Source organism: Pipra filicauda, unplaced genomic scaffold (assembly GCF_003945595.2).
Source record: "Pipra filicauda isolate LSUMZ 115617 unplaced genomic scaffold, ASM394559v2 scaffold585_size263788_pilon, whole genome shotgun sequence".
NCBI classification, from domain to species: domain Eukaryota; kingdom Metazoa; phylum Chordata; class Aves; order Passeriformes; family Pipridae; genus Pipra; species Pipra filicauda.
In genome coordinates, this window is record NW_024104737.1 from 189,944 (window position 1) to 213,381 (window position 23,438).

The following is a 23,438-nucleotide window of genomic DNA, read 5'->3' on the forward strand; positions in this document are numbered from 1 at the left end:
GGCCCGTCCCTGGACGGGGTCCCCAGGGCTGTCCCCTCCACCACCCCTCCACCATCCGCCTGGGCTCTCCCCGCTTTCCCCCCGCCGGGACCGGGCGCTGGGATGGCGGGGGGCGGGATGCCGGGAGCGGAAGGGTCGGGATGTCGGGACGCGTGGAATCCCGGGTCCCTGGGGGGGCGGGATGCCGGGGCAGGGATGCCGGGGGAGGGCGGGATGCCGGGGTGAGGGGCGGGATGCCGGGGCCGGGCCGGGCGCTCCGGGCTCCCTCCCGGCCGCTCCGGCCCCGCCGCTCCGGGCCCGCCCGGCCAAAGTCCCTGCGCCATGAACGGGGCCCCGGGCGGGCGCCGCCCGGCCTTCCCCGGGCTCCCAGGTAGGGCCGGGGCCGGGACCGGGGGGTCCGGGGGGCCCAGTGGGGCTCGGGGGGCTCGGGGCCCTCGGAGCCCCGGACCCAGTGCCGGTCCCCGCAGGGGAGCGGGTGCTGGAGGAGGCGGCGGGCGCCCGGCAGCGCTGCGGGGACGGCGGCGGCTCCGTCCCGGGAACGCTGCTCTGCACCAACCGCCGCCTCGCCTTCCTGCCCGGCCAGGTGCGACGGGAACGCCGGGAATACCGGGAACGGGACCGCGGGACCCCGCGCTGCCCCCCCGCAGCCCGACCCCAAACCCACCGCATCCCTTTCCCATCCCGACCCCATCTCACCGCATCCCTTTCCCATCCCGACCCCATCCCACCGCACACCCCTGTCCCATCCCGACCCCATCTCACCGCATCCCTGTCCCATCCCGACCCCATCTCACCGCACCCCTGTCCCATCCCGACCCCATCTCACCGCATCCCTGTCCCATCCCGACCCCATCCCACCGCACCCCGACCGTCAGGCCAGCCCCTTCCCACCCCATCCCAGCCTCATCCCAGCTTCACTCCAGACCCATCCTGCCCCCCATCCTGGTTGCATCTACACCCCCTGCCAGCTCCACCTCAGCCCCATTCCAGCTCCATCCCAACCCCATCCCAGCCCACCCTGGCTGGTCGAATGCGGAACCGCCGTGTTCGCCCCGGGAGCTCCTCGCAGCAGGACGGTGTGGGGGACGAGGAACAAGGAATGAGGGACACGGGACAGCCGTAGGGCCCCGATCCATCCCCACCACCCTTCCTGGGATCGGGGGGGGACGCTCCGGGGCAGCTTCCAGCCCTCCCTGCTCTCCCTCAGGCCCCCGGCTCCCACGGCCTCCTCCGCTCCGAGGACGAGGTGGCCCTGCCCTGCATCCGCGAGCTGGTGGCAGGTAATAGGACACCGCGGGGCACGTGTGATGAGCTGGGCAGGTCTCAGCTCTCAGCCCTGTGTGATGAGCTGGGCAGGTCTCAGCTCTCAGCCCTGTGTGATGAGCTGGGCAGGTCTCAGCTCTCAGCCCTGTGTGATGAGCTGGGCAGGTCTCAGGTCTCAGCCCTGTGATGAGCTGGGCAGGTCTCAGCTGGCCCTCACGGCCTCCCCCTCCCCGTGCCCCCCCAGCCAGCAGCTTCTCCAAGCCCAAGGTGCTCACGGCCACCTCCACCCTCAAGTTCATCCCCGAGGAACTCGCCGTGTTCTGCCGGGATTTCCGACTGCTCCGTTTCCACTTCCCCGAGAACGGGTTGGCTCTGCAGGCGTTCCGGGTGAGCCGGGGGGGGAGTGCAGAAGTGTTGGACCCTCACTCTGGGTTCTGGGGGGGTCGGGGGGCTCACACCCCACCCTGGCTGCCCTCGCAGGTGGCCAATGCCATCGCCCAGGCACGGGAAGCAGCCATGCAGCCAGGGGATGCCACCGAGGGACACGATGGCTGGTCCTGCCCTGCCGAGGCCCCCCCGGAGGAAGAGGAGGAGGATGAGGAGGGCGATGAGGAGGAGGAAGGCCTGGGTGCCACGCTGCTCTTTGAGAGCCTGCAGGACTGGGAGAAGGAGCTGGAGCGTTTGGGTGCCGCGGGCTGGAGGGTGAGCGTCGTCAACGAGCGCTTCGACATGGCCCCCAGGTATGGCCCTGCCGGGCACGGGGGTCCCTGGGCCCCCCAACACCCAGGGGGGTGTCACAGCATGGACCTCCCACCCCCCCAGAGGGATCAGCCACATAGGGCTGTGGGGAAACCCCCCCTCCGTCTGCCCCTGTGGTTTGGGGAAAACACCCCCTGAGCCACTGGAAACGGCACCCGCGGTTTGGGGGGACCCCACCCTGTGCCCCCCTGCCCGCAGCCTCCCCCGGTACCTGTGGGTGCCCAGTGGGCTCCTGGACCACGACCTCAAGAGAACCTTCGGCCACTTCCAGGAGCGCCGGGTGCCCGTGAGTGCCCGGGGGGCCATGGGGGGGTGGGCAGGGGGCTGGGAGGTGATGTTGGGGGGGTCACCCTCTTTGTCCCACAGCGCCTGTGCTGGCACCACCCGGGCGGGGGGGACCTGCTGAGAGCTGCCGGCTTCCACCCGGCCTCGGAGCCGGGCAGCGAGGACGTGAGGTGGGTCCCAGGGGGTCCCCGGGGGGAGGGCTGGGGGTGTCACCCCGGCCTGGCCCCACCCGGGGGTCCCTGTGCCCCCCAGGTGCCTGGAGATGCTGCTGCTGGGGGGCCGCGGGCCCTGCGTTCTGGCCGACACGGCCGAGCTGCCCTCGCCCGCCGACGTCCAGCTCGCCCACCTCAAGCTGCGGGCACTCTGCCTGCCTGGTGAGCAGCACGGGGGGGGCCCCTGGAGACCCCCAAACCCACCAGGGGGAGGGGGGCCTTCTCCTCGCTGACCCCTCATCCTGTGGGATCCAGGAGCGGTGGTGGAGGAGAAGTGGCTCTCGGCCCTGGAGGGGACGCGCTGGCTGGACCATGTCCGGTGAGTGGGTGACAAGGAGGGGCTCTTCGGGGTGCAGGGCGGCATTTTGGGGTGTAGGGGGGATATTCCCCTAAACCCCCACTCCTCACAGCGGGATGACCCCCTCCAGGTGGCTGTGGGGCAACTGGGGGCACTGTGGTGTGTGTGGGAGCCCCCCAGGGTGGGCTGCAGCCCCCCTGGGCAGGTGACTGTGGCATTTTGGGGTGCCCTGACCGCTTCCTTTTGCCCCCCAGCACCTGCCTGAGGAAAGCCGTGGAGGTGGTATCGCTGCTGGCAGGGAGACGCTGCTCCGTGGTCCTGCAAGGTGGGGGCACCGGGAGGGGGGTGCAGGGGGATGGAAAGGGGACCCCCCCTCACCACCTCACCCCCCAGAGCCCTCGGACCGGGACCTGAACTGCCTGCTGGCCTCGCTGGTGCAGCTCCTGGGGGACCCCCACGCCCGCTCCTTGCCCGGCTTCCAGAGCCTGGTGCAGCGGGAGTGGGTGGCAGCCGGACACCCCTTCCCGCGCCGCCTGGGGCTGCTCCGCCGGGACACCCCCCGGGAGGAGGTGAGACCCCCATCCCTGTCCCCACGGGGTGACAGGAGACAGGACCCCCCTCGGGAGGAGGTGGGACCCCCCCATTCCTGTCCCCACGGGGTGACAGGAGCCAGGACCCCCCATGGTTAGGAGGAGGTGAGATCCCTCCATCCCCATCCCCACGGGGTGACAGGAGTGTCCCCCCGGCAGGCCCCCGTGTTCCTGCTGTTCCTGGACTGCACGTGGCAGCTCCTGCGGCAATTCCCGGCGGATTTCGGCTTCACCGAGGCGTTTCTCCTGGCGCTCCACGACAGCAGCTTCAGCCCCTACTTCAGCACCTTCCGCTTCAGCTGCCAGCGGCAGCGGGGCCACGGCAGCCCGGTGAGGGGGCCGGGGGGCACTCCCGCATCCCAAACTGGGCAGGGACACCCCCAAACCCTCCCATTTCACCCCTTCTCCTCCCCGGTGCCTCGGTGTTCCCATCCCAAACTGGGCACTGACCCCCCCCCGACTCCATCTCTCCCTGCAGCCCCGGCCCCGCAGCCAGACCTACCGCCCGGTGGGTGGTTGGCAGGACCCCTCGGGGGGGCCCGGGGGGCACAGGGGGGGCCCCTCTGCCTGCCCCTTCCCCCCGGTCTGGGCCTGGGGGCTGCGCTACAGCCGAGAGCAGCGGGAGCGATTCCGGAACCCCGCGGGACCCCCGGCCCCCGCCGAGCCCCCGACCCCGGACGGGGTGAGTGAGGCTGGGCTGGGGGGGGGGCTGCACCCCTTGTTTGCCCCCCATTTGCCCCTCCAGCTGGCTTTTCCCTCCCTTTTTTCACTAATCCCTATTTTCCCTCCCTGCCCCATTTTTTCCCTTCCCAATGGATCCCCCCCCCCTTTTTTCCTTAATCCATATTTCCCTGCGTTTTCCCTTCCCTCCCTGCTGATTTCCCCTCTCCTTTTTTTTCCCCTAATCCCTATTGCCCACCATTCCTCTCCCCCTCTGCTGGATTTCCCCCCATTTTCCCTAATCCCTGTTTTCCCCCCTTTCCCAGCCTGCAGCCCCCTGCCCTTGGCGGGGGGCCGGGCCCGTGCTGGCGCTGGCCAAGGGCTCGTTGTGCCCCCACCCCCTGCCCTGGCGGAGCAGCCGCCCCCCCCTGCGCCCCCCACAGCGGGACCCCCCCCTGGAGAGCCGGGGGGCACGGGGGGGCATCTCGGGGGGCTCCTGCCCCCCCCCCGGGCTGCTCCTGCCCTGCACGGCCGGACCCTGCGTCCGGCTCTGGCACCGCTGCTACCTCAGGGGGCTGCCCCAGGAACAGGTACCGGGATGGGGGGAGCTGGGGGGGTCCTGCTTCAGGGGGGTCTTGCTTTGGGGGGGTCCTAACCTGTCCTACTGCTTGGGCTGGAGGGGACAGTGGGGGGGTTCTTGTATGGCCATGCCCATCCGGACCCCGTGTCCGCTCATCCATCCCCATCCGTGTCCCCTGTATCCATCCATGGGATGGATGGATGGGGGACCCCATGTCCATCCATCCTGCCCCATCCATGTCCCTGTTCCATGTCCCTGTGCCCATATCCCTGTCTCTGTCCCATTCCCATATCCCTGTCCATGTCCCTGTCCCATTCCCATGTCCCTGTCCCGTGTCTCTGTCCCATTCCCATGTCCCATGTCTCTGTCCCATTCCCGTGTCCTGTGTCCCTGTCCCATTCCCACATCCCATTCCCGTGTCCCTGTCCCATTCCCGTGTCCATGTCCTGTATCCACACTGTCTCTCCACAGCGTGGGCGCTTTGCCCCATCTTGGTCCGGCCTGGTCGAGGAGTTGGAGCTGCTCCAGGACCGGCTCCGTGCCTGGAACACGTGGAGACCCCGCTGAGCCCCCGGAGAGCACCTGACCCAGCATGGCTCTGGGATCCCACCAGGATCCCTTGGGATTTGGGGTCTCCTGGAACCGCCTGGCGCCCCCGGTTCCTCTCCGGGCATTCCAGGGGGCCCGGGAAGGGCAGAGGGGGGACCCGGCTTTCCATTAAACCTGTGCTGCCTCCACGAGGCCTGAGGAGCTCCAGGATGAGATGGGATTGGAGCGGAAGGGATTGGAGGAGACGGGATGGGACTGGGAATGGGGATGGGAATGGGATGGGAAGGGAATGGGATGCGATAGGAATGGGATGGGGACATGGCAGGAGCCCAGAACTGGGACCCTCAGCCCTGGGATCTCTTGGCACTGAGATCCCCTGGAACTGGAATCTCTTGGCACTGAGATCCCCTGGAACTGGAATCTCTTGGCACTGGGATCCCCTGGAACTGGGATCTCTTGGCACTGGGATCCCCTGGAACTGGGATCTCTTGGCACTGGGATCCCCTGGAACTGGGATCTCTTGGCACTGGGATCTCCTGGAACTGGGATCCCCCAGCACTGGATGCCCCGGCACTGGGACGGATCTCTTGGTACTGGGACCCCCTGGCACTGAGCACTCCCGGGCACCGAGGGCGCTCTCTCCCGGCCACGCGGGCGCTGCCGTCGCCTGTCGCGGGCGATATCGCGACAGACGGGAAGGGCGCTGCCGCCCGGCCGCCCCTCCCGCCCACACCCAAGATGGCCGCCGCGCCTTCCCCGCCGGACGCCACTTCCGGCCCGCCTCCCCGCGGGCGACGCGGTGACGTCACGGGCGTGCGTCGCCGCGCGCGCGGGAGCGGGACAAGATGGCGGCGGGGCCGATCTCGGAGAGGAACCAGGGTGGGAAGGGGAGGGGGACGGGGGGCGCTGGGGGGCACTGAGACCATGGGGGGAGGCACCGGGAGGACCCTGGGGACGCGGAGGGAAGGGCACCGGCGGGCTCTGGGGACATAGGGGGGGCGGTCTGGTGTCCCGAGGGAGAAGGGGGGGCTGGAGGGGCCGCCTGGGTAAGGGCGGATTTGGGGGGATCTGGTGAAGGTTTGGAGGGGCTTTGACTTGAGGGATCCCAGCCCCGAGCCCCCCGTTATCCCGAGGTTTTCCGGCTCTGACCTGCATTCCCACAGATGCCACGGTGTACGTGGGGGGCCTGGACGAGAAGGTCAGCGAGCCCCTGCTCTGGGAGCTCTTCCTGCAGGCCGGGCCCGTGGTCAACACGCACATGCCCAAGGACCGGGTCACGGGCCAGCACCAGGGTGAGAGACCCCCCCAAATCCCAACGGGGACCCCGCAAATCCCAAGGAGGGGCAGAACGGGGGGCGGGAGGACACGGGTGGGGTGTCCAGCAGCAGGGTGAGGGGCTGGGACCCCCAGACCTGAGCAGGGGGCAGAGCCGGGGTGGAATTGGGGTGGGGAGAGGGGGGGGATCATCTTCCATCCCACAGGGGGTGTTTGGGGCCCAGGGTTTAGATTAAGTAGGGATTGAATGAAATGTCAGGTGGGGGCAAAATCAAATCAAGGGGGGTCCAATCCATAATTAAATGGGTTTTTGAGTCAATCAGGGTTTAGATCAAGTGGGGATGAAATGAAGTATCAGGTGGGGTTAAAATCAAATAGAGGGGGTTCCAATCCATAATTAAATGGGGTTTTGAGTCAACTGAAGTTTAGATCAAGTGGGGGGATCTCCCCTCTCCTGAAGACCCACTGGGTTCCCCCCGAGCTCCCTAGGGTGCCCCTGAGCCCTTTGGGGTCCCCCAGGGTACGGGTTCGTGGAGTTCCTGAGCGAGGAGGACGCCGACTACGCCATCAAGATCATGAACATGATCAAGCTCTACGGGAAACCCATCCGAGTGAACAAGGCCTCGGCCCACAACAAGAACCTGGACGTGGGCGCCAACATCTTCATCGGCAACCTGGACCCCGAGATCGACGAGAAGCTGCTCTACGACACCTTCAGCGCCTTCGGGGTCATCCTGCAGACCCCCAAGATCATGCGGGACCCCGACACGGGCAACTCCAAGGGCTACGCCTTCATCAACTTCGCCAGCTTCGACGCGTCGGACGCGGCCATCGAGGCCATGAACGGGCAGTACCTGTGCAACCGGCCCATCACCGTGTCCTACGCCTTCAAGAAGGACTCCAAGGGCGAGCGGCACGGCTCGGCCGCCGAGCGGCTGCTGGCGGCACAGAACCCGCTCTCGCAGGCCGACCGCCCCCACCAGCTCTTCGCCGACGCCCCCCCGCCCCCCTCGGTGCCCACGCCCGTGGTCACCGCGCTGGGGCCCGGCGTCACCCCCCCAGGTGGGTGAGATGCGGGGCTGGGGGTCCTGAGGGGGTCACGGTCACATGAGGGGGGTGACAGTGACATTGGGGGGCTCACGGTGACACCCCACCCTGGGGCCCAGGTGTCACCCCCCCAGGTGGGTGAGATGCGGGGCTGGGGGTGCTGAGGGGGTCATGGTCACATGCGGGGGGTGACAGTGACATTGGAGGGGTCATGGTCACATGGGGGGTGACAGTGACATTGGAGGGGTCATGGTCACATGAGGGGGGTGACAGTCACATTGGAGGGGTCATGGTCACATGGGGGGTGACAGTGACATTGGAGGGGTCACAGTGACACCCCACCCTGGGGCCCAGGGTTCACCCCCTCAGGTGGGTGAGATGTGGGGCTGGGGGCCTGGGAGGGTCACATGAGAGGGTTGACAGTGACACTGGGGGGGGTTATGGTCACATGGGGGGTTTGGGGTGACTTCACCACCCTGGGGCTTAGGGGTCACCCCCCCGGGTGGGTGGGAGCTGGGGCTGGGGGCTGTGAGGGTGGGTCACAGTCACATGGGGGGCTCGGGGCTCCCAGGACTCTCCCGATTCCCTTCCCCGTGTTTTTCTGACTGGGGGGTTTCCCCTTCCCCAAATTCCCGCTGTGTATTCCAGGCCTGCCTCCCCCTGGCTCGTTCCCGCCGCCGGTGCCGCCGCCCGGGGCGCTGCCCCCCGGGATGCCCCCGGCCATGCCCCCCCCGCCGATGCCACCGGGTGCCGGAGCCCCCGGACCCCCCTCGGGGGCTGCCCCGGCAGGGGGGCACCCACCCCACCCACACCCCTTCCCACCCGGCGGGATGCACCACCCAGGTACGGATCCGGCCGGGAATGGGGCCGGGAGTGGGGATCGGCTTCTGTTGTGGTGGGGGGTGAGAGGATCCCTCCTCCAATCACGGAGGGAGGCCCGGCGGGATTTCCAAAGGATTTGGGGAATTTAGGGAGTCGTGGCATTCTGGGAGGCACCTGGGCAGGGAGAGGGGGGCTGGTTTCCTTGAGCTGGGAAGGTGTGGGATGCAGGGAGGGAGGGATGTGGGAAGGAAGGGGCACAGGAAGGAAGGCAGGGATGGAGGGAAGGAAGGCAGAGATGCAGGGAAGGAAGGCAGGGATGCAGGGAAGGAAGGCAGGGATGCAGGGAAGGAAGGCAGGGATGCAGGGAAGGAAGGCAGGGATGCAGGGAAGGAAGGCAGGGATGCAGGGAAGGAAGGCAGGGATGCAAGGAAGGAAGGCAGGGATGCAGGGAAGGAAGGCAGGGATGCAGGGAAGGAAGGCAGGTTTGCACAGAAGGAAGACAGGAATGCAGGGAAGGAAGGCAGGGATGCAGGAAAGGAAGGCAGGGATGCAAGGAAGGAAGGCAGGAGCTAATTTAGGGATTAATAATTCAAGGAAACAAGTAGTTTCCCTGATTCCATTTTGGCCCCGTGGCCCCGGGAAGGAGCCGTGGCTGCGCCTCAGCTCCGGGTTCAAAAGCCCCGATTTTGTGAAATGTGCAATTTAATGATTCTCTGGGATTTGTTTGATCCTGTGGCTCCAGAGCTGCCCTGATTAGGGAGCTTTGTGTGATCCTCCCTGGCCGTGCCGGGAGCAGATGGTGGCGGGGCCTGAGCGGAGCCAATTACACCCGGAGAGGGAAAACCGGGCGCTGGAGCTTCCCAGGGGGAGGAAGGAATCAGTTTGTTGGACTTTTTGTCAACAGGATAAAATGGGATAATTGAGAAAAAGCAGGTTTTGGGGGGGATCCTGGCTTCCTCAGTCAGGGCAGGGCGGGCTCCAGCACCAGTGTGCTCTGGGAGCTTGTCCAGAATCTCCAAGGATGGTGATTCCTCGCTGTCCCAGGGCTGCACATACTCAGGATCCCATCTCTTTTCCCGCACACACTTTCTATTCCATCTGTTTTCCCACACACTTGCATCCAGGCCCTTTCCTCTTGCTGTTGGCTTCGTGTTCCCTCCTTTTTAACCCCCTTTTCAGCAGCAGAAGCTCCTCTGCATCCCTCACTGCCCGGACCCAGCTGGAATTCCAACCCCCTTGGGGGTGCCGGGAGCTGCTTCCCTGCTTCCCTGCACCCCTAACTCCGTTGTCCCCCCAGGAATGCCACCGATGCAGGTGCACCACGGACCTCCCGGGATGGGCCAGCACCACCCAGGACCCCCAGGCTCCGGAGGGCAGCCACCCCCCCGGCCCCCCCCGGGAATGCCCCACCCAGGACCCCCCCCAATGGGGCTCCCACCCCGGGGGCCGCACTTCGGATCACCCATGGGTGAGTGGGATCTGCTCTGGGGGGGATCTGGGGAACCCACGGGGCGGGGAGGGCTTGGGGGGGCACCCATGGGAGAGGCTGGGGGGCACCTGCTGGATGTGGCACCCACAGGGGGGGTCTTGGGGGGGGGCACCCACGGTGGGGGGTGTGGGGAGTTTGAGGGGCACCCGCTGTCCCTGGAACTCCTGGGGTGGGTTGGGAGGGTTTTGGGGGGCACTGCCCGTCCCCCCCCGGGCACTGACCCCCCGTCTGTCCCACAGGTCACCCCGGGCCGCTGCCGCACCACGGGCTCCGCGGGCCCCCCCCGCTGATGCCGCCCCACGGCTACAACGGGCCCCCCCGGCCCCCCCCCTACGGATACCAGAGGGTCCCGCTGCCCCCACGGCCGGCACAGAGCCCCCCCGGGGTGCCCCCCCGCGGGCCCCTGCGGGGACCCCTGCCCTGAGAGGGGGGGCAGCCCCCCCACCCCACTCGGGACCCTCTGTGTCCGTCCTCGGCCTTCCCGGCCCCCTCGGACCAACATTCCCACTCCTGGGGGGGACTGGGGGTGTCCCTCCCCTCCGTCCTTGCCCCCTCCACTTTCCCCTCCTGGCTTTTTTTATAGTGTTGTTGGTTTTCCTCACTTTTCCTCCACCTCCTCCCCTTTCTCTCTCCCTGGCAGCTTTTCCGAGCTCCTTTTTACCAGATTTGTTGGTTTTGTACCAAAAGCAGCGGCCGCCTGCCGGCAAATAAAGGATTTGGGAACCGAGGGGGTCCCTGGATTGGGGACGAGGCTCTGGCTGTTTGTCACCAGCTGAGGGGTGGTGGCCACCCTCGGAGCCCGGGGCACTCATTCCAGAGACAGGGATGTTCAGAGGAGGGATTTGGGATGAATCCCACTCTGCTGAGTCCCTGCCACATCCCTTTCCTCAGGAAGGGAATGAGCTATTGGATCTTGGGTTAGGATTGCTCACAGCTGGTTTTCCTGTGGTTTTGGGGATGGTCTTAACTGGGGCTGAAGCTGTTGGACTGGGAGAGGAGGGAGAGGATGGCTCTGTGCTTCCCGGGGCTGTACTGGAACCATCTGCCTTTTCCTCGTTCATTCAGCACCGTGAGGAGGTGTCAGGGAAGGACCTGGAGATGGGAAGGATTTGGGAAGCTGTGAGGAGGGAGGGGGCACCGTTGGCTTCCATCATCCCCCTCTCCCCTGGTGTTACCCCACTGTCACCCCAGTTTTATCCTGTCATCCCCCTGGTTTTATCCTGCCATTCCCAGTTACATCCCATCTTCCCTCCAGCTGTATCAGCCCTGCTTTTATCCCTTTCCTCCTATTTTATGTCGCCATCCCCCTGTTTTTATCCCACTCCCCCCAGTTGTATCCCCCCCCCCCCGGGTTTCAGGCCCTGCCAAACATTCCCAAGGAGGAGCCATTCCCTGGCTGCTGCCAAGACTGTTCCTCCCATGATCCACAAGAAGCCTCGGGGCTGAGTGTGAGCGGAGCGGGGACACAGGGTGGTGACAGTGGCACATGAGTCACCGGGAGCCCGAGGACATGGGACACGCTCCCCCCGGGGGCTGAGCTGCCCCCGGGGCTCTCTGGGCGTGTGATCTCCCGAGGGCACAGCCCTGATCCCAAGCAGGCACCTGGCCCTGCTCCCGGCCTCGCCCTGCAGCTCCATCCCCCTTTTGGGGTTGTTTCCAGAAACGTGTCACCGCTATTTCCTGGCTCTTGGGTTCCTAAATCCTTCCCTGTGCTGGTGCCGCTGGTGTGGACTGGTCCCCGTCCTCGTTTTCCAGTCTGAGAGGGGAAGTGCTGATCCTGCTGGATCCTGCTGGATTGTGGGGCTTTGGGACTGACATCCTGGAAGCTGAGACTGGATTAGCTCGTTGCATGGAATGCAGGGAGAGGGATTTTAGGGAAGGCTGCGGCTCTGGGAATGTTGGGATGCATGAGGAGGGGGCTTTGGGTACACTAGGATGTAAGTGAAGGGGGATCAGGGAAGATCCTGCTTTTGGGAGGACCCCCCATCCCAGCTCACTGTGGGGACCCCAGGACCCCCAACCCCGAACTCAGCTGGGGGGGACAGCACCCCAGAGCCCCGGGGGGAGTGGGGCTGGAGCACTGGGGGTCCTGGTTTCCCACCCTTGGGAAACGATCCGTGGGAAAAGACGTTCAATTTGGGCATTCCAGACCTCGCTGTGCCCTCCCGGCCGTAGCTCCCCCCCCCCCTCCCCTAAAAAATAAAATCCCTCAGGGGCCGTTCGTGTCGTGGCGCAGCAGAGGGGCCGGGTCTGGCGAGCCCGGGCGGGGACGATTTGATCCCAAAAAATCCCAATCCAGCCCCGCGGAGGCCGTGACTCAGCCGTGCCGGGGGCGGGGGGCGGCGGGGGGCGGGAGGGGGGGCTGAGCCTCGCCGAGGGATCCGGGGGGGCCGCGGGCTCGTGCCCCCCGTGCCCACCACCCGCTCCCCGCCATCGGCAGCCTCCGGAGCGGCTCCATCCCAGCGGCTCCATCCCGGGAGCCCCGATCCCGCGGGAGCTCCCCGTGCGCATCCCGGGGGATCCATCGCACCCCCCCCTCGGTAGGGGCGAGCCCCCCCCTCCCGCCGAGCCCCCCCGGTATCCGCGTGCCGTGGCTGATCCCTCCCTTCCCGGGGCTGCGCCGATGGACTCTCCCAGCGCTCCGTGTGTGCGGCGGAGGCTGCGGCGGTAGCGCTGGTACCCGGGAGCTGCTGTCGCGCCGTGTCGCTGCCGGAGCATCCTCCTTCCTCGCCGTATCCCTTCCCGAGCATCCTTCCTCGCCGGAGCACCTTCCTCCTCCTCGCCGGCGTCGGGAGGGAGCTGGAGCTGGAGCGGAGCGAGGGCTGAGCCAGGTAAAGGGGGAACAAAACGGGTTTATACCCCACATCCCATCCCCTCCCCTCCCCACGGCGTTAATCGGCCTTCACGGAGCCGCTGATGGATTCGGGGTTCGGCTTCTCCTTCCCACTTGCTGTGGCCATTTTGTCCTGGAAAACCTCCCCTGGAGCCCGGGTCTGCCTTTGGATGTGCGTGTTCGGGGGCTCCTGTCATCCCCCCGTGCCGTCCTGCGGCCGGGGAGCAGCCGGAGGGGATCGGGAACCCGCCGCAGGGATGGGAGTGGGGGGGGACCGGCGGGTTTTTGGGGAGGGGGTGGCACTGGGGTATTTGGGGGGTGACCTTGGACACGGGTGATTTAAAACTCTCCCCTTGTCGCCATGTTCCTGGCGTTCTGCAGGGAGGCTGGGGGGCTGCGGGGGGGGGACACAGACCCCAGCTTGGGACTCCCGGGGGTTTTGGGGTGCGTGGCTGCATCGACCCCCGGCTCCGCTCGGATGCGCGGCGGGAGGAGCCGGATCCAGGTCCGATAACCTTGTCCAGGGCTGGTGGTGACGGCTCTGGCCAACGCCAGGACGGGGCCGCAGGGCCAGCGGCACGTTCTGCCCCCGTGACGGGCATTTTTGGGGGCCACCTCCCCCCCCCCCGGCTCCTGCATTTCGGGGGGCTGCGGTCTGTGGGATTTCTGGCTTCCTCGTGGCATCAAACCCTTGATCTCATCCGGCGCCGGCTCCTGCCGTCGGCTCGGCCGCTCGAGGCTCCCCGGCTCGTGCGGCCGCTCCTCCGTCACGGAGCCCGCGGTGACCTTGCTCCCCGGCCCATCCTCTTCCTCACCGCGCACTTGGCCTCTCCCTGCTCCCCGATTCCTCCCCCCAGCCCCCGATACCTCCCGCTCCGTGAAACACCGGCCCTGCATCGGGAGGCTCCGCAGGGAACCGCCAGCCTGGCCGGAGAAAAATGACCTTGGCCGTGGATCGGCCCCTTCCAGGGGCCTCGGGGGGTCCGCGGGACCCCCAGGGAGGGGAACGGGGGCTTCCCCCTGCCGGAGCAGAGAGCAGGGGGGAATTTGCCATTTTATCCTGTGAAATCACCTGCCCAGCTCCGCTAGGGAAGGGGGGGCCGGGCCTTGCCGCAGCCCCCCCCCCCTCACGGGGTTTCCGAAGGGCTAAATTTAGCGTCCCCGCGTGCCCTGTCCCCTCGCTCGGGGAGGGGGGACACGGCGCCGGCTGCGTCCCTCGCCCGCAGCTCCTTCCCTCTGCCCGCAGCTCCTTCCCGCCCGGCCGGGGATAAAAATAGCACTTTGGGGGGGTCACGCCGGCCCCCGCGGCCGGGGCAGCAGCGTCGGGCTGGGGGGCTGCGGGTCCATCCCTGTCACGAGCTGAGCTGGGCTCTGCACGGCCGGGGGGAGTCGCTGGGCTGGGAAGGGGGACAGGGTATGAGGACACAGGGAGGTGCCACCCCCCAGGTATCTGGGTGCCCCCTCTCCTTCCCCAGGGCTGGACCCTCGGGCACTTGGGGTGCCCCCAGCCCTCCCCTCCCCGGGTCAGCCTCTGCCGGTGTCTCCCACAGCAAATCCTGCCTGGAAGCTTCCACAGGGAGCGTGGCCCGGCACACGTGGTGCTGGGTCGGAGACGGGGACGTGGCCGGGTCACTGTCACCCAAGGGACCCCCCAAATCCCAAACCTGTCTCCTTGAGGCCCCCACCTCGGGCACTGGCAGTGCTGGGAGGGTTTGGGGACCCCCGTGCCCTTGGGGCTGGTCCCCTCCCTGTCCCTCTGGTGCCGCTCCATCCTGTGGTGCCCAAGGAAATAGGGGGCTCCTTCAGGCCTGCTGATGGCTGTGTTTTTGGGGTGACTCACAGTCCAGGGGGATTGACTGGGGATACTCGGGGGCAGTGATGCCCCCCAGCTCCCTCTGTCCTTTGGAATGGACATGGAAGGAATGGATCTGGTGGTGCTGGGGGTGTGCCAGTGAACTGTGGGAGCTGGGATTCCCCCAAGTGAGGGGAGGGGGCACCTAAGGGGTGGGGGCTGGCATGGAGCCAGTGTCCACCAGCCTGTCCCCACCTCAGCTCCTGCTGTGCCCTGTGGTGACAACCTCCCCTCACTGTGGGACGGGGGGGCCCCCAAATCCTCCTGTTTCCATCTGAGACAGGAAAAAAGTTGGGAGGTGGGATGTGGGGCCGTTGCCACTCTTAACACAGCCCTGGTTGTGTCTGGGCTCCCCAGGTCCGGGCCGGTGTCCGGGGTCCCCCCACGCCCCCTCCCACGGATGGGTAGCACCATCACCCATCTCCCCCCATCCCGGGCCTGAGGGCGCAGCCCCCCGACGCAGAGACCCCTCCCCATTTCCACGCCGGCGTCCCGTCCCACCCCGCCGGCGCCATGGACGAGTCGTTCCGGGACCGGACGGCGTTCATCCGCGGCGCCAAGGACATCGCCAAGGAGGTGAAGAAGCAGGCGGCCAAGAAGGTGAGCCGGGGCATGGACCGCGTGCAGGACGAGTACACCCGGCGCTCCTACTCCCGCTTCGAGGAGGAGGAGGACGACGAAGACTACGCGCCCCAGGACGGCTACTACCGGGGGGGCGAGGGGGCCAACGAGGAGGAGGGGGCGTCCAGCGACGCCACCGAGGGCCACGACGAGGAGGACGAGATCTACGAGGGCGAGTACCAGGGGATCCCCCGGCAAGAGTCGCTGAAGGGGGGGGAGCGCCTGGGGGCCGCCACGGCCACCGGCGCCTTCGACGACAGCGAGGGGCAGCGGCGGAAGGACCGCGAGGAGCTGGCGCAGCAGTATGAGCTCATCCTGCAGGAGTGCGGCCACGGCCGCTTCCAGTGGACCCTCTACTTCGTCCTGGGCCTGGCCCTCATGGCCGACGGCGTCGAGGTCTTCGTGGTGGGCTTCGTCCTGCCCAGCGCCGAGAAGGACATGTGCCTCTCTGACTCCAACAAGGGCATGCTGGGTGAGGAGGGGCGGGCACGGGGGGGGGGGTTTGGGGGGGTCACGGGGGGACAGGAGGGTCAGCGGGACGTGGAGGGGCACTGGGAGATGTGGAGAGATGTGGGGCAGTCCATGGGGGACTGTGGGGATATGGGGGTACAGAGAGACACACAGGATGGGGGGGGGACATGGGGGGGCAGAGAGGCACGAGGGGGTGAGGGGATGGAGGGTTGGGGATGGGGAAGGACATAGGGGGTATGGGGGGACACAGGAAGATTTGGGGGACCATGAGGACATGGAGATGTGGAGTGTCCAGGAAGGGATGTGGGGACAAGGAAGGACGCAGGACCCCCCCAGGGCACAGGGGTCCCACCATCCTCCTCCTCCCAGTCCCACATTGGTCCCCACCTGAGCAACGGGGAGGGAGGTTTGGGGGGTGTGAACTCATGGACTGGGGCTGATAAGTGGGTGCTGAGAGTGGGTTTGGGGGGGCTGTGAAGGGCTGCATTGGTAGGCTGCCTCCCCCCACTTCTCTGTGGTGCTCACCACAGCCTGACACCCCCCCAGACCTGGGGTTACTGGTGCCCCGTGTCCCTGAGAGACCTGGCAAACTCAACACAGGGGAAGGGGCTGGGTGTGGGGGTCCTGGAAGCACCTCTGCCCCCCGCCCAAGCAGAGCAGGGAGACAACCCCCATCCCCCATTCACACAGGGGGCTCTGTCCCCTCCCTGCAAGGGCACCCAGGTGTCCCAGGGAGGGGGTCCCTGCCAGCGCCATCCCCCTCTGCCTGGTGACTCGGGGTGCAGGTCCCTGGGTACCCCCGGGAGTGACCTCTCCGCGTGTCCCCCTCCCCAGGACTCATCGTGTACCTGGGCATGATGGTGGGCGCGTTCGTGTGGGGCGGGCTGGCCGACCGGCTGGGCCGAAGGCAGTGCCTCCTCATCTCCCTCTCCGTCAACAGCGTCTTCGCCTTCTTCTCCTCCTTCGTCCAGGGCTACGGCACCTTCCTCTTCTGCCGCCTGCTCTCGGGCGTGGGGTAAGGGGGCCCCGGCCGCGCGTGGGACCCCCAGAGCGGGGGCCGAGCTCCCCCCCGTGCGTGGGGGGTCACGGGGGCGGGGGTGACACCGCTCCCCTCCGTCCCCAGCATCGGCGGCTCCATCCCCATCGTCTTCTCCTACTTCTCGGAGTTCCTGGCGCAGGAGAAGCGCGGGGAGCACCTGAGCTGGCTCTGCATGTTCTGGATGATCGGGGGCATCTACGCCTCCGCCATGGCCTGGGCCATCATCCCCCACTACGGTAGGACCCCCCGGGCTGGTGGAGCGTGAGGGGCTCGCCGGGTTTCAGCCCCAGCATCGTGTCCTGTCCCGTCCCCGCAGGCTGGAGCTTCCAGATGGGCTCCGCGTACCAGTTCCACAGCTGGAGGGTCTTCGTGCTCGTCTGCGCCTTCCCCTCGGTCTTCGCCATCGGGGCGCTCACCACCATGCCCGAGAGCCCCCGCTTCTACCTGGAGGTGGGGGGGGGCACGGGGTGGGGCATGGCAGTGTCCCGGGAGGGGGGCTGGGGGTGCATCAGGGACCCCGAGTGTGGAGGGGGGGAGATGGAGGAACCTAGGAAGTGATCCCTGTGTGTGGGGCACTTGGGCGGGGACCCTCAGGTGGGTGGTGGAGTTGGAGGAACCCAGAGGGGGACACCCAGGGGGGTGGTAGAGATGAGGGGACTCGGGCAGGGGCCCCCAGGTGGGTGATGGAACATATCCAGGAACTCTGGGAGGGTGGTGGAGATGGGGGAACCTAGGAAGTGATCCCCAGGGGGATGGTAGAGACAGGGGGGACTTGGGCAGGGACTCCCAGGTGGGTGGTGGAGTTGGAGGAACCCAGAGGGGGACACCCAGGGGGGTGGTAGAGATGAGGGGACTCGGGCAGGGACCCCCAGGAGGGTGGTGGAGATGGGGGAACCCAGAGAGGGACACCCAGGGGGGCGGTGGGGCCTGGGCAGGAACCCCCCCGAGTGAGTGATGGGACTCAGGCAGGGACCCCAGGCAGGTAGTGGGACACTCAGGAGGTGATGAAGGTGGTGGAGGGACCATCACAGGGACCCCCAAGTGGGTAGCAGGACCCAGGAGGGTGGTGGGACCCAGACAGGGACTGCAGGGGGGTGGTCTGGGTCCATGTCCGTGTCCGTGTCCGGGGTGTCCCGGGCTGACCCGGTGCTGCCTCACAGAACGGGAAGCACGATGAGGCCTGGATGGTGCTGAAGCAGGTCCACGACACCAACATGAGGGCCAAGGGCCACCCCGAGAGGGTCTTCTCGGTAAGGACCCCCCCAAGGGCTGGGCCCCGGGGTCCCCAGCACCCCAAGGTGGGAGGGGGGGGTCTCCTCCAGGAGCAGGGGCTGCAATTCCCAACTCTGGGATAAAAGCAGCGCCCGGGAGGGGGAAACTGAGGTACAAGGTGGGGCAGGGCCGAGGATGGTGCTTCCCGGTGTCCCCAAACTGTCCCCCCCAGGTCACACACATCAAGACCATCAAGCGGGAGGACGAGCTCATCGAGATCCAGTCGGACACCGGGACGTGGTACCGGCGCTGGCTCGTCCGATGCCTCAACCTGTCGCAGCAGGTGAGGCCGGAGCTGCCCGGGGGTCCCCGCGGCCCCCCTGTCCTGTCACCCGCCACGTCCCCGCCACCTCCCGTGTCCCCATCACCTCCCACGTCCCCTCACAGGTCTGGAGCAACTTCCAGCAGTGCTTCGCGCCCGAGTTCCGGCGCGTGACGCTGATGATGATGGCGGTGTGGTTCACCATGTCCTTCAGGTGCCGGGGGGCGGGATGGGATGGACAGCCCTGGGATGGGATGGGGTGGGGTGGGATGGGGTGGGATGGGATGGGATGGGGTGGGATGGGGTGGGATGGGATGGGATGGGGTGGGATGGGGTGGGATGGGATGGGGTGGGATGGAGAGAAATGGGATGGGACTGGGATGGGATGGGGTGGGATGAGATGGGGTGGGATGGACAGGGATGGGATGGGATGGGATGGGATGGGATGGGATGGGATGGGATGGGATGGGATGGGATGGGATGGGATGGAACTAGGCAGCACTGGGCCAGGATTGAGATGGAGCCAGGCAGCACTGGGATGGAGCTGTCAGAACTGGGATAGCACCAGATCGGTACTGGGAGCTCTGGGCTGGGACTGAGACGGAGCTGGCAGCACCGGGTGGGATGAGACGGGACGAGTAGCACTGGGATGGCACAGGCTGGCACTGGGATGGCACAGGCTGGCACCGGGAGCCCTGGGCTTGCAGCGCCCGCTCACCCCTGTCCCCGCAGCTACTACGGGCTCACCGTGTGGTTCCCCGACATGATCAAGCACCTGCAGAGCATCGAGTACGCCTCACGCACCAAGCTCTTCACGCGCGAGAAGGTTCGACACTTCACCTTCAACTTCACCCTGGAGAACCAGGTGCACCGTGGCGGCGAGTATTTCAACGACAAGTGAGTGGAAGATGGGGGGGCTGAGCCTGGGGGGGGCCGAGCTTGGGGTGTGGGAGCAGGGGGGCAGTGATGGGGTGTCCCTCCCGTCCCGCCGCGCAGGTTCATCGGGCTGAAGATGAAGTCGGTGACGTTCGAGGACTCGCTCTTCGAGGAGTGTTACTTCGAGGACATCACCTCCAGCAACACCTTCTTCAAGAACTGCACCTTCATCTCCACCGTCTTCTACAACACAGGTGGGGGGCACGCGGGGGTGACCCCCCCAGGAGGGTCCCCAGGAGGCTGATGGAGATGGGGGGGACCCACCAGGTTGGAGAGGGGGGTCAGGGAGGTCCCCAAGGGGATGGTGGAGTTGGGGTGACCCATGAGATCCCCCAAGGGGTGACAGAGACGGGGTGACCCAGCAGGTGGGAGGGGGGTTCAGAATGGTCCCCAGGGCGTGATGGAGATAATGTGACCCACCAGGGTGGTCCCCAAGGGGGTGATGGAGGTGTGAGGGACCCACCAGGCAGGAGGGGATCAGGAAGGTGCCCAAGGGGGCCGTGCAGACGGAGTGACCCCATGTCCCCCTCTCCCCCCCCAGATCTCTTTGAGTACAAGTTCATCAACAGCCGGGTGGTGAACAGCACGTTCCTGCACAACAAGGAGGGCTGCCAGCTGGACTTCAGCGACGACAACAACGCCTACATGATCTACTTCGTCAGCTTCCTGGGCACCCTGGCCGTGCTGCCCGGGAACATCGTCTCGGCCCTGCTCATGGACAAGATCGGCCGCCTGCGCATGCTGGGTGGGCAGCGGGGGGGCACCCCGTGGGAGGGGGTCTGGGGGGTGACCCCTCCCTGAGACAGCCAGGGTTGAGCTGGATGGGGCAGCCTGGTCTGTGGGAGGGGCTCTTGAGGGTCCTTGAGGTGCCTTCCAGCCCAAACTGGCTCTCGACCTTCCTGAGCCCCCTTCCCACCTGCTGGGTCACCCCACCTGCATCCCCACTTGGGGACCACCCTGGTGGGTCACCCCATCTCCATCACCCCACTGGGGATGTTCCTGATCCCCCATCCCACCTGCTGGGTCACCCCACCTGCATCCCCACTTGGGGACCACCCTGGTGGGTCACCCCATCTCCATCACCCCACTGGGGATGTTCCTGATCCCCCATCCCACCTGCTGGGTCACCCCCATCTCCGTTGATCTCCTGGGGACCTTCCTAAGCCCTGTCCCTCCTGGTGGATCATCCCCCACCTCCATCATTCCCTGGGGACAATCCTGGTGGATCGACCCCCACCTCCATCACCTCCTGGGGACAATCCCAGTGGATCATCCCCCACCTCCATCATTCCCTGGGGACAATCCTGGTGGATCATCCCCCACCTCCATCACCCCCTGGGGACAATCCTGGTGGATCATCCACACCTCCATCACCCCTTGGGAACCTTCTTGACCTCCTACCTTGGTTGATCATCCCGCCTCCATTTCCCCCTTGGGGACCCTCCTGGGTGTGCCACCCCCACCCTCCCTCCCCCCTTGGCCACCCTCCCACCCCCTGCCTCAGTGTCCCCACTGTCCTGACGTGTCCCTGTGCCCCCCCAGCCGGCTCCAGCGTCATGTCCTGCGTCAGCTGCTTCTTCCTGTCCTTTGGGAACAGCGAGTCGGCCATGATCGCCCTGCTCTGCCTCTTCGGGGGGGTCAGCATCGCCTCCTGGAACGCCCTCGACGTGCTCACCGTGGAGCTCTACCCCTCTGACAAGAGGTGGGGCCTCGGGGCGGGGTGCAAGGAGAGAGGTTTTGGGTGCAAGGAGTAGTTTTGGGTGCAAGGAGTAGTTTTGAGTGCAAGGAGGGAGGTTTTGGGTGCAAGGAGTGAGGTTTTGGGTGCAAGGAGTGAGGTCTTTGGGTGCGAGGAGTAGTTTTGGGCGCAAGGATTGAGGTTTTTGGGTGGTGGGGCAGGAGGTTCTGGGGGCCCGGGTGGAAAGTTCCGGGTATGAGGGGGTTTGAGTGCCAAATGGGAGGTTTTGGGTACAAGGTGCACAGGTTTTGGGGGGCTGGGTGCCAGTTTTAGGGTTACCAGCTGCTGGGTGCCTGTTTGTGGGTGCTGCCTGCCAGCCCTGGGGTGCTGAGTGCCCATTTCAGGGTACCAAGTGCCCATTTTGGGGTTCTGGGTGCCCAGTTTGTGGTGCCAGGTGCCTGTTTCAGGGCATTGGGTGCCTGTTTAGGGGTGCTGGGTTACAGTTTTGGGACACTGGCTGCCAATTTCAGGACACTGGCTGTCAGTTTTGGGGCACTGGGTGCCAGTTTTAGGGCATCACGTGCCAATCTCGGGGTTATGGGTCCCAGTTTGGGGTGCCAGGTGCTGGTTTCAGGACACTGGGTGTCAGTTTTGGGGCACTGGGTGCCAGTTTTAGGGCACTGGGTGCCAATCTCGGGGTGCTGAGTCCCAGTTCTGGGTGCCAGGTGCTGGTTTCAGAACACTGGGTGCCAGTTTTGGGACACTGGGTGCCAATCTCGGGGTGCTGAGTCCCAGTTCTGGGTGCCAGGTGCTGGTTTCAGGACACTGGGTGCCCATTTAGGGACACTGGGTGCCAACCTCGGGGGTGCCGAGTCCCCATTCCGGGACACTGGGTGCTCATTTCGGGGCACCGGGTGCCTGTTTTGGGGTTCCCCCCACTCACACGACTCCCCCCTCCCTCCATTCCCCCCATGCCCCCCCCAGGACGACGGCGTTCGGGTTCCTGAACGCGCTGTGCAAGCTGGCGGCCGTGCTGGGCATCAGCATCTTCACCTCCTTCGTGGGCATCACCAAGGCCGTGCCCATCCTCCTGGCCTCGGCCGCGCTGGCCCTCGGCAGCTCCCTGGCCCTCAAACTGCCCGAGACGCGGGGGCAGGTCCTGCAGTGATGGGGGGGGGCTGGGGGAGAGGGAAACACCCCCCCCTGCCCCCTCCTCCTCCTCCTCCTCCTCCCCGGGGTATCCCCTCCCCTCCCAAATCCAGGCTCTGCCCCCGCCCCGTGCCCCCGGGATTAGTCGCGTTAGACACTGTGAAACGTCTTCTTGGAGCATTTTGGGATCTTTTTCATTTGCACTTGGCCCCTTCCCCCTCCCCCAGACCCCTCTGACACCCCAAAATCTCCCCCCGAGACCCCCCAAACCCACTCCTGACCACCCAAGCTCCCCCCCGAACCCCCAAACCCCTCTGAGCCCCCCCCCCCCCCATTTCTTTTCTCGGTGTCACCCCCTCTGTGAGTTGCTGCTCGTTCCTGGGGGGGCTGTGGGGTTTGGGGGGGCCCCAGCCTCGGGGAGGGGGGGACACACAGGCCCTGTGCACCCCCCGAATCCCCGCTGAGCCGAGGAGGAGGAGGATGAAGGCTCTGAGGTTCCCCATCCCCAGGGAGAGCACCCAGCAAGGTCCTCACAAGGATTTTTTGGGGGGGGTCCCCTGGGAGAGGGGGGTGGGTGGCCTTTTGAGGTGCAAGAAGCCTTGGGGTGCCCCGGAGGGAGGGGGCACAGGATATTGGGGTGCAGGTCCTTTTGGGGGGGGTTGTGCAGCAATTTGGGGTGCAGATTCCCCCCCCCGGGGGTGCCCAACATTTCTAGGGTTAAAGCACACACCCTCCCCCCCCCTCCGGGGGTGCCCCCGCTTTGGGGTGCCCAATTTTTAGGATGCAAAGCACAGTCCCCCCCTGGCCACAACCCCTAGTCCTTGGTGTCATTTTGGGATCCAGTGGGGGGAACCCCAAAACTGCCAGTTCGTAATTTTTTAACTGATTTTTAAAGGATTTTTCTCTCTGGGGGGAGGGAGGTGTGGGTGAGGGGAGCTCCTTGCACCCCCTTTTCCCTCCTCCCAGCCCTGTTTCCCTTCCTGCACCCCCACATCTCCCTACACCCTCTTTTAACCCCCCACCCCACCCCTTTTTACCCCCCCTTTCCCCCTCCCCCCAGCCCAGAACCACCAGCGGTTTGCAAAGCACAAACACCCCCTCACACCCCCCCCCCAAAAAAAATCGGGGTTCAGGGTGGGTTCCCAGTGCTGTGCCCCCCTCCTAAAAGAAATCGGGGTTCAGGGGGTCCCCAATGCTGTGCCTCCCCCCCAGATCAACCCCCTAGGGTCGGTCAGAGCCCCCCAGAGCCCCCCCTTCCCAGGGCAGCCCCCCCCTGTTCCGAGCAGCCCCCCCCCCCGTGTGCTTCGTCCCCCCCTCGGTGTAGCTGGTCCTTGGGGCCCCCCCGGGCCCCCCCCGTAGCTCTGTCGTGCCGTGCTGTAGTTTCAGGTGTTTGTAAATTAATTAAAATGGAAAAGAAAAAAAACAACAACCAAACCCACCCCAAAAAAAGCACAAAATGACCTCAAAAATGCTCCCCCAAAGGATTTGCTGGACTCTGA

The 23,438-nt window shown here is 66.2% G+C and overlaps 3 protein-coding genes across 3 annotated transcripts; all 3 read left to right on the top strand.

The window, feature by feature from the left end:
• The first annotated feature begins 283 nt into the window (after positions 1–283).
• Positions 284–5,387, top strand: MTMR11 (myotubularin related protein 11). The gene is given in 15 exon segments (XM_027728019.2): positions 284–390; positions 392–583; positions 1,208–1,280; positions 1,508–1,650; positions 1,744–2,003; positions 2,221–2,308; positions 2,389–2,477; positions 2,560–2,681; positions 2,775–2,838; positions 3,072–3,142; positions 3,211–3,386; positions 3,567–3,737; positions 3,886–4,089; positions 4,394–4,657; positions 5,119–5,387. Coding segments are annotated over 15 exon segments (2,082 nt in total). The 5' UTR covers positions 284–321; the 3' UTR covers positions 5,215–5,387.
• A 297-nt stretch (positions 5,388–5,684) lies between these two features.
• SF3B4 (splicing factor 3b subunit 4) lies at positions 5,685–10,574 on the top strand. Its single transcript, XM_027728085.2, has 6 exons — positions 5,685–6,075; positions 6,360–6,488; positions 6,991–7,533; positions 8,167–8,361; positions 9,638–9,808; positions 10,069–10,574. Exons 1-6 carry the CDS (start codon positions 6,042–6,044, stop codon positions 10,251–10,253), a joined length of 1,257 nt encoding a protein of 418 aa, XP_027583886.2. The 5' UTR covers positions 5,685–6,041; the 3' UTR covers positions 10,254–10,574.
• A 1,611-nt stretch (positions 10,575–12,185) lies between these two features.
• SV2A (synaptic vesicle glycoprotein 2A) lies at positions 12,186–23,375 on the top strand. Its single transcript, XM_027728076.2, has 13 exons — positions 12,186–12,660; positions 14,872–15,607; positions 16,441–16,621; positions 16,730–16,881; positions 16,962–17,095; positions 17,806–17,895; positions 18,090–18,200; positions 18,305–18,393; positions 18,912–19,076; positions 19,176–19,309; positions 19,657–19,860; positions 20,658–20,817; positions 21,775–23,375. The coding sequence occupies exons 2-13, from the start codon at positions 15,028–15,030 to the stop codon at positions 21,956–21,958; spliced, it is 2,184 nt and encodes a 727-aa protein (XP_027583877.1). The 5' UTR covers positions 12,186–12,660; positions 14,872–15,027; the 3' UTR covers positions 21,959–23,375.
• Positions 23,376–23,438: the final 63 nt, after the last annotated feature.